Genomic DNA, 9,313 nt, shown 5'->3' with positions numbered 1-9,313 from the left:
TCTTGTTCTGTTATTGCATTAAATTGCAAAAGTTGCCACGATTACCTGATGCGGAAATATACGGAAATCCAATATTCCAATAACTCGAGACAGCTATGACACAGCAGTCGATACACGTCAAAACGTTATTACTAAAACATGCTGATTTCGTCATGGTAACAGCAGGCCAAATCCACTTCATTTTTGTAATGTAATGCTACAACATCCCATTGATACACATTACTAACCCTTCTGATGGGATAATGGACTGCACACCCACTTTTAACCTATGGTATTTTAACCTAGGGTATTGACATTTGAATCTGCTCAGGATGGTATTACGGCACCATAACTGTTATGCACTGAAGCTAAACACCAACATTCAGAAAAGGTCAGGAAATGCTTGGGGTGACTGACTGTCAGAGAAACAGACAGGCAGAGACTTATGTATCACTCCATGCATGCTCTGTGTGTCAACAGCTGGGCCATGAAGTTTGTACATACCAGGGAGGGGTAAGGGCAGCATTGAGTTACACATTTTGCTTGTTAGATACACCAACATGCATGCCTTCAGTACTGTACATGAACACCAGCTCACATAATCAACTCATTTTAATATGAAACACACACTGACTACATGTCCCAGACTAGATTACGCATACTTTTCTGTGTGTGTGTGTGCTAGGCTTACTGTTATTGTTTCGATTATTAGAATTAGATATTAGCACAGCTGGAGCCGAGTTGTTTACATGTCACCCTTATAACAAAAAAGGTGCACATTCTATTACAGATTTAATTTGATTGTATGATATACCTAATATGTGTTTTGGCTTGGGTGTCCCATTGTTTAGGTATTTTCAATTGCAGCATAAAATATCAAATTAAAGAGAACGCAGATTTGGAAGGCCAAGCCCATCTCTGCCTTGGCCTACCCAAACTCACACCCTCTCCCCTGTGTGTGTCACTGGGCTAGAAAGTCCCAGTCACCAGAGCACAGCTCTGACTGGCTGTAATCACAGGACCGCCACACAGAAACAGCAAACCACACCCAGTCAGATGTTTTTGCGTGACTTGATCTTTCTTTCGTTCGTTCGTTCTCTTTCTTTCTTTCTTTCTTTCTTTCTTTCTTTCTTTCTTTCTTTCTTTCTTTCTTTCTTTCTTTCTTTCTTTCTTTCTTTCTTTCTTTCTATTGAAATGTCAATACTATAGGTTAAAAGGGCATCAACTCAAATGTCTATGCAATTCTAAACAAGGTGTTGTGAACTGAAGTTGGTCAAATCAGTCAGAGTAAATGAGTATACTACTGCCAAAAATAGTAATATACATTGTTAATTTATGTGTAAGACTGTACTCTAGGATTGGGAACTTGACCACCCTGTAGACATGTATACACTTTATTATTTGCATATGCCCTAAGAAAATAATTTTGTTCAAGCCTCTCTAACTCCCCCTGTTGCACCTGTGTGTGTGTATTGTGTCTATACAATAGGCTTGCCTTTTCTGATAAGCTATGCTTTTTTAAAGTTCTGTAAACACATAAAGATGTCTCCCACACATAGTGACACCACAATAAAGTATCTCCAAGTTTGTACTGCATTGTACTTCATTCACTTTCTCGTAGCTCTGTGACAGAAAGCTAGACTCCTTCTTGAAGAGACCTCTTGTAAAAGGCAATTGATCCCAACTCCTCGTCTACTCTCTTCTCATCTCTCCAATCCCCCGCACAACTCTCTCTCTCCCCTTTGAACAGAAGCAGGGTGTGTCAGGGCTTACATCCACTCAATCCTTCCCTACCAGTCTGACAGGATGGGCCACTCCTGCCAGCCACAGCCTCAGGGAATCAAGGGAGAAGGAGGAGGAGTGGGCAGTGAGACGGAAAGACTGTGAGAGTGAAAGTGGGTCACCCTGTTTCAGGTGTTTCAGGTGAATGCTCCTCCCCTTGACTCTAGAGCAGGATAAAACCAGCGAGGTGTCAGCCAGATCGTCACTTGAGGAACTTGACTCTCCTTTTTGAAGCCACCTTGTCCTTATTCCATTGCTCTCTCTTTTGAGAATTCAGGCTTGTAAAGCAGAGTCAACACTACCCTAAAGTTGCAACCATGAGCTTCAGCAGGACAAGCTACAGAAGCGGCGGCAGCAGCATGGGCGGCGGCATGGGGGGCAGCACCACCATTCGCAAGAGTTTCACCAGCCAGTCCTTGGCTGCTCCCGGATCCACCCGGATGAGCAGCGGGTCAGTCCGCCATTCTGGCGCCGGGTTCGGTGGTGGCATGGGTATGGGTGGAGGCAGCAGCGCAGGTGGCTACGGTGGTGGTCTCGGCGCTGGCTATGGTGGTGGTATGGGTGGCGGATTCCATGGCGCCACCATCACAGCTGTCACAAGCAACCAGAGCCTGCTGGCACCACTGAACCTGGCGATCGACCCCAACATCCAGGTTGTCCGCACCCATGAGAAGGAGCAGATCAAGACCCTCAACAACCGCTTTGCCTCCTTCATCGATAAGGTCAGTTCCTTTCTGTTAACCTGTGCATCTTCACCTTGCCTGTACTTCAAATGCTAAGCATTCACATCAATATCAACTGCACGCAATTTTACTGTCTATACTGAAGTGCGCAAAATAAGTGCCTGTACACTGTTCTTTTGACTTCATCATGCACTGAAATGAAACATTCTGAACCCTGTGTTCAGAATGCTATCATGGTGCTTCTCCCTTCCAGCTATACTATCTGCAGGCTTCCATGTCAGACTGTTGTCATGTAACCAAATAGATAATTGACATTGACCACCACCATGAAATACTTGAAGTTTGTATTGACGTGCAATGATCACAATCAATAGAGTAAACCAGAAAGATGACAAATACAAGTTAGCGTTGGCTTTCACCTCACATATTAGCTTGCTAATATAACAGCATAGCATTTATTGGCTGTATAGAGCTGAGTAAAGCTGCTCTCCAAATGCAGGCATGTTTATGTTTCTGCTGACAGCCCTTATGTCACATATGTCATATCTCCCACAATTTACACTCTGACATAAGAAATAGATAGTAAGACAAGGGAGCTGTAAATCTTATCTCTACTGCTGAATCTGTCAATTAATGATGACCTTTGGGATTAGAAAAGGGTATATACTGTGCAGAGGCTGTTTCTGATTATGCCCATTTGTGTTGGGCTTTCACAAAAGTTGTAAAAGGACCCCACCCAAGAGTAAACAATAATACAATAAAGATAGCCTGAAGCCTTGTCAGGTCCTGTGACTTTAACCGCCTCTTTGGCTGCTATCTAAACAAGGGTGGAGACCCATCTCTCCCTCTGACTCAACCATCGCATGCCTGCAGGGTGTGGTTGTGTGGACAGAGTGCCCACATAGTCCAAACTCTTTGTTTTTTTTTAAAGTCTGGAATGAATGCGTGGCCTTCAGAGTGAAACAGAGCAAAAGAGATGACTCATAGCTATGAGAGATAGGTAAAACACCCACAGTGAGTTAGGGTTAATCCCACATACACACAGTGAGCCACTCCTTGTCAGGGAAAGTTTAGATATGCTTTGGCATGCCAATAAACACTCTCTCACTGGCCCTGTTTTGTTTTGAGGGTGAACAATGAGAGCTACACATCTCAGGGCAGATTATCGATGGGATTAAGATTAATTTGACCTCCCAGGATGTTGGCTTCTCAGACTCTGTGTTTACCCCTAGATTACCATATGTCATCATCACTTATATCAACAAAGTCTTGGACAGGTTGTGGCTGTTCAAACACAAACCTGTGATGCTATCTATGCAGGTACAGATGTGGCTTTTACTGCAAGTCTGCTACAAGGTTGACCCAGGAGAAGTTATGTTTTTGCCACACCCTTGGAGCACCATTCTTTCCACTTCCTTTTAAAACATCTACAGAAGTCTACCCAGGAGAAAGACTGACAATTAAATCGTAATGTAGAGTCTATGAAGCCTTATTCATGGATCCATCCATCACACATCATCATTCATTAATGACCACATTCATCCATTTATTCACTCACTCACTGACCAAATCAAATCAAATCAAATGTATTTATATAGCCCTTCGTACATCAGTTGATATCTCAAAGTGCTGTACAGAAACCCAGCCTAAAACCCCAAACAGCAAGCAATGCAGGTGGCTAGGAAAAACTCCCTAGAAAGGCCGAAACGTAGAGAGGAACCAGGCTATGTGGGGTGGCCAGTCCTCTTCTGGCTGTGCCGGGTGGAGATTATAACAGTACATGGCCAAGATGTTCAAATATTCAAAAATGACCAGCATGGTCCAATAATAATCACAGGCAGAGCAGTTGAAACTGGAGCAGCAGCACGGCCAGGTGGACTGGGGACAGCAAGGAGTCATCATGTCAGGTAGTCCTGAGGCATGGTCCTAGGGCCTACTGACCATTTCCCTTTTGTCCATGCAGGTTCATGCACATTCATTCATTCATCCACCCATTCATTAATTTGTTTGCTCGTGCTTTTCTTCCTCTTTTCCTTCCTTCCTTCCTTCCTTCCTTCCTTCCTTCCTTCCTTCCTTCCTTCCTTCCTTCCTTCACAAGTTTCAGTCAATGGCACTGACCATTTCCCTTTTGTCCCTGCAGGTGCGTTTCTTGGAGCAGCAGAACAAGATGCTGGAGACCAAGTGGAGCCTCCTGCAGGACCAGACCACCACCCGCTCCAACATCGACGCCATGTTCGAGGCCTACATCTCCAACCTGCGCAGACAGCTGGACGGCCTGGGCAATGAGAAGATGAAGCTGGAGGGGGAGCTGAAGAACATGCAGGGTCTGGTTGAGGACTTCAAGAACAAGTAAGTTGTCTATATGTCGGATGTGCATGAAAAGTAGACAACTGGCCATATTAGTATAAGCAATAGTTTGTTTAACCTTAGTGTAACTAGCAACCAGACCGATGACTTTGCATGATATATTTCCCTTCGTTTTTTCACCAGGTATGAAGATGAAATCAACAAGCGCGCCTCAGTAGAGAACGAGTTTGTCCTGCTGAAGAAGGTATGTGAGATAACATATCTCTTCATAACTCATGTCACAGTTATTACATCATCCATTAACTCCTCTCTCTCCTTCTCCAGGATGTTGACGGTGCCTACATGAACAAGGTGGAGCTGGAGGCCAAGGTTGACGCTCTACAGGATGAGATCAACTTCCTCAGGGCCGTCTACGAGGCGGTACGAACCATTCATGAACTTTTCACATTTACCATACAACACATACTGTAGATCTTCAATATCAGAATCTTGGAGAGCTTCAACACTACATCATGAAAGCATGAGTGTTAGTCAGTGAATTACATGCCGGATGAAATCTAAAGGTTTCTCTTCATCCTCTCTTGGTTCTTCAGGAGCTGCGTGAGCTGCAGGGCCAGATCAAGGACACCTCTGTGGTGGTAGAGATGGACAACAGCCGTAACCTGGACATGGACTCCATTGTCGCTGAAGTGCGCGCCCAGTACGAGGACATCGCCAACCGCAGCAGAGCTGAGGCCGAGACCTGGTACAAGCAGAAGGTAAGCCAAGACCAGCTTTCAATTGCAAGATCAAAATATATTAACATAGTTTACCAGAACACGTTCATGCAAAATAAGCAACATTGCTGTGAGCACTTCATCAATCTTCACCACCCTCCTTTTCATTCTCTTATATTTCCTCCCATATTTTCTCAGTATGAAGAGATGCAGAGCTCTGCTGGACAGTATGGTGAAGACCTCCGCTCAACCAAGACTGAGATCGCTGAGCTGAACCGCATGATCGCTCGTCTCCAGAACGAGATTGAGTCCGTCAAGGGTCAGGTGAGGGTGCAATCTCATTTCAGAACCTCCTTTGAGAGGATTGACCATAAATGCCTGATGTCCAAGCAAGATGGTTCATAGCACTAGCGTATTACCATTAGCCACAATTATATACATGTATTTTGAATGAGAGGCTTGCTAACAGCAAAGGCTAATGCTAATGCGAAATGTTCTCTTACCACAGCGGGCCAACCTTGAGGCTCAGATCGCTGAGGCAGAGGAACGCGGTGAGCTGGCAGTGAAGGACGCCAAGCTCCGAATCAAGGACTTGGAGGATGCTCTCCAGAGAGCCAAGCAGGACATGGCCCGCCAGGTGCGCGAGTACCAGGAGCTGATGAATGTCAAGCTGGCCCTGGACATTGAGATTGCCACTTACAGGAAGCTGCTGGAGGGAGAGGAGAGCAGGTGAGTGAAAGCGGAAGCTGGATAGTTGAGATGTTAACCTCTTAGCTTAGCATGTTAGCAATGTTACTTAGCAACTTTCTATCCAAAGTTCGCTAACATTGCACTTATCTGTTCACAGAATATCCTCGGGTGGTGCATCTGCAACAATCCATGTGCAGCAGAGCTCTGGTGGCAGTAATACCATTTTTGATATAATTTCTCATTGTGTCACCATATAAGACATAGGCATGCTCTTCACACTTCGGCTTTAGAACCTTTTCTGTTATTCTGACTAACACACACCAAGTTTGACGTGCATCATTGACACCAGAATATCCTCTAGCTTTACAGCAGATTAAACTGATCCCACTGTCTCTCTGTACCCAGACTACTCCAGCGCAGGCTCAGGTGGATTCGGCTATGGTGGCGGCAGCAGCAGCTACGGCGGCGGCAGCAGCAGCTATGGTGGCGGCAGCAGCAGCTACGGCAGCGGCGGTGGTGCCACAATCACCAAGTCCATGACATCCACCAGCTCCAGCAGGCGTTTCTAGAGACTGTCAACTCTCCACCCAAACCAGACCCATACCAATCCACGGTGCTACGCAGTAATCTTAGACCTACACAGCTGATTTACAGTCGGATTGATGACCTGTATTTACGTTTATTTTTCAATCCCTCCCAAGACAAAAAAAAGAAGAATGGGCAAGTTGAATTACACTGCCTTGGTAGATTCACTGGAAAACAATGAAAGTATCACTGTTATTTCAGGAACAATACCTGTTCTCCCCTGTATTATTCACCATAATTCACAGGTAACCAATAATGTACAAGTGCCAGTTCCTCACAAGGCCAACATTTCTATATTTCTGCACTGATGTTTAAGGAATATAAAAGAAAAAGAAAATGTGTGAAAACGTAAACCAACCTTAAAGAAAGCTAGCTAAGGATCTACTCTGTACCTTTGTCAGCTTGTAGCTTGCATCTACATGTATCAGTGGTTGTAGGGCATATTGCTCTAGCTTCATACTCATAGATGGCAGTGTCATGGTCATAATCAATGAACTTTGGGCACTTGCTGATTTGGCAGCTGAATGGAGAAAACCATTGACACTATGTGGTGCTATGAACAAGTGATGCCTTCATATTCCTTTTAGGTGATTTATCTATGCTATGAAAGTGATGATGTGTCACAGGATGCTGCTGAGGGGAGAACAGCTCATAATAATGGCTGGAATGGAGTGAATTTAATGCTATCACATGGAAACTATGTGTTTGAGTTCTATACCATTACATTACTATGAGTCCGTCCTTCCCAGTTAAGGTGCCACCAACCTCCCGTGGTGTTGTCATAACAAAAATAGGCCTTTATTGCTAACACATGACATGTCTCTTTCATAGTGTACTGAAGTAGAAGGAACAGTAGTCAATCTTCAGTCACATAACTCAAAAGGATGTACTTGTTTGTCAGAGGTTTACATTTTAGAGAAGTTTCCTGTTAAAAGTTTTTTCTTTGCTTGGTTTTGCTTTTGTTACCATTAGAAGGAAATAATGTTGTGACCAGATTCTACATAATTTGTGACAATTGACTTAACACCAAAAATAACTAAATTAATTCATTTGAGATCTTAAATCACTGTCTCTAGTGTGTGAAATGTTTGCCTTTTTTCTGAATTTGTGTACTTCACATGCCTCTCTGGCACCATCTAGCTGTGCCTTCTTTGATCAAACTTCAATGTTGAGCATTCTGGAATTTCAGATAATTAAACTCCATTAAACTGATATTACTTTTTATTTATATTATATATATATATTATATTATTAAGAGTCGATCGACACACCCATGCGTCAATCTTAGTAACAACATATTTTTTTATCTTGTCTCAACGCTGCAACTCCCCAACGGGCTCGGGAGAGGCAAAGGTCGAGTCATTCGTAGTCCGAAACATGAACCGCTAAACCGCGCTTCTTAACACCCGTCTGCTTAACCCGGAAGCCAGCCGCACCAATGTGTCGGAGGAAACACCGTTCACCCGGCGACCGAGATCAGCCTGCAGGCACCCGGCCCGCCATCACTAGAGCGCGATGAAGTAAAGCCCCCCCTGCAAAACAATCCCCTAACTCGGACGACACTTAGCCAATTGTGCACCCGCCCTATGTGACTCCTGATCACAGCCCGGGATCAAATCCGGGTCTGTAGTGATGCCTATAGCACTGCGATGCAGTACGTTAGACCACTGCGCCTCTCGGGGGGCCAAGAGATATGTTTTTGCATGGGCTGCGTCCTAATCCACCGCATCCGCCTATGTCGGCCTTCCGAATCTGCAATGGAAGGTGGCCTAGCTACAGAAGTGTTTGTCAGACCATGAGACATCCTGAAAATTGTTCTTCTCATGATAAATGTGTTATTCAATGCCTTTCTATGGGCTGTAGTAGTAAAGGTCAAATTCAATATTCACTGCTCAAAAAAATTAAGGGAACACTAAAATAACACATCCTAGATCTGAATTAATGAAATATTCTTATTAAATACTTTTTTCTTTACATAGTTGAATGTGCTGACAACAAAATCACACAAAAATGATCAATTGAAATCAAATTTATCAACCCGTGGAGGTCTGGATTTGGAGTCACACTCAAAATTAAATTGGAAAACCACAATACAGGCTGATCCAACTTTGATGTAATGTCCTTAAAACAAGTCAAAATGAGGCTCAGTAGTGTGTGTGGCCTCCGCGTGCCTGTATGACCTCCCTACAACACTTTGTCATGCTCCTGAGGAGGTGGCGGATGGTCTCCTGAGGGATCTCCTCCCAGACCTGGACTAAAGCATCCGCCAACTCCTGGACAGTCTGTGGTGGATGGAGCGAGACATTATGTCCCAGATGTGCTCAATTGGATTCAGGTCTGGGGAACGGGCGGGCCAGTCCATAGCATCAATGCCTTCCTCTTGCAGGAACTGCTGACACATTCCAGCCACATGAGGTCTAGCATTGTCTTGCATTAGGAGGAACCCAGGGCCAACCGCACCAGCATATGGTCTCACAAGGGGTCTGAGGATTTCATCTCAGTACCTAATGGCAGTCAGGCTACCTCTGGCGAGCACATGGAGCCCCCCAAAGAAATGCCACCCCACACCAT

The 9,313-nt window shown here is 44.6% G+C and overlaps 1 protein-coding gene across 2 annotated transcripts; it reads left to right on the top strand.

Annotated features, from left to right (window-relative positions):
* Positions 1–1,904: 1,904 nt before the first annotated feature.
* LOC139413810 (intermediate filament protein ON3-like) lies at positions 1,905–7,954 on the top strand. Of its 2 annotated transcripts, none has more exons than XM_071161586.1 (9): positions 1,905–2,483; positions 4,585–4,793; positions 4,935–4,995; positions 5,076–5,171; positions 5,345–5,509; positions 5,666–5,791; positions 5,976–6,196; positions 6,315–6,370; positions 6,563–7,954. In XM_071161586.1, exons 1-9 carry the CDS (start codon positions 2,079–2,081, stop codon positions 6,724–6,726), a joined length of 1,503 nt encoding a protein of 500 aa, XP_071017687.1. In that variant the 5' UTR covers positions 1,905–2,078; the 3' UTR covers positions 6,727–7,954. The 2 variants fall into 2 exon arrangements, with proteins under 2 accessions (XP_071017687.1, XP_071017688.1); XM_071161587.1 differs by having other exon boundaries at positions 1,957–2,483; positions 6,315–6,364; positions 6,563–6,873.
* Positions 7,955–9,313: the final 1,359 nt, after the last annotated feature.

Source organism: Oncorhynchus clarkii, chromosome 7 (assembly GCF_045791955.1).
Source record: "Oncorhynchus clarkii lewisi isolate Uvic-CL-2024 chromosome 7, UVic_Ocla_1.0, whole genome shotgun sequence".
In the NCBI taxonomy this organism is placed as follows: Eukaryota; Metazoa; Chordata; class Actinopteri; order Salmoniformes; family Salmonidae; genus Oncorhynchus; species Oncorhynchus clarkii.
Note: the sequence above shows the minus strand (reverse complement) of the source record. Positions and strands in the feature narration are given on the sequence as shown.

Bases quoted from the DNA above. Each gene is read 5' to 3' on its own strand.
- LOC139413810 (XM_071161586.1), top strand. From the start codon at position 2,079: ATGAGCTTCAGCAGGACAAGCTACAGAAGCGGCGGCAGCAGCATGGGC. The intron at 5,792-5,975 runs GTGAGGGTGCAA...CTCTTACCACAG, and splicing joins TTGAGTCCGTCAAGGGTCAG to CGGGCCAACCTTGAGGCTCA. The intron at 6,197-6,314 runs GTGAGTGAAAGC...ATCTGTTCACAG, and splicing joins CTGGAGGGAGAGGAGAGCAG to AATATCCTCGGGTGGTGCAT.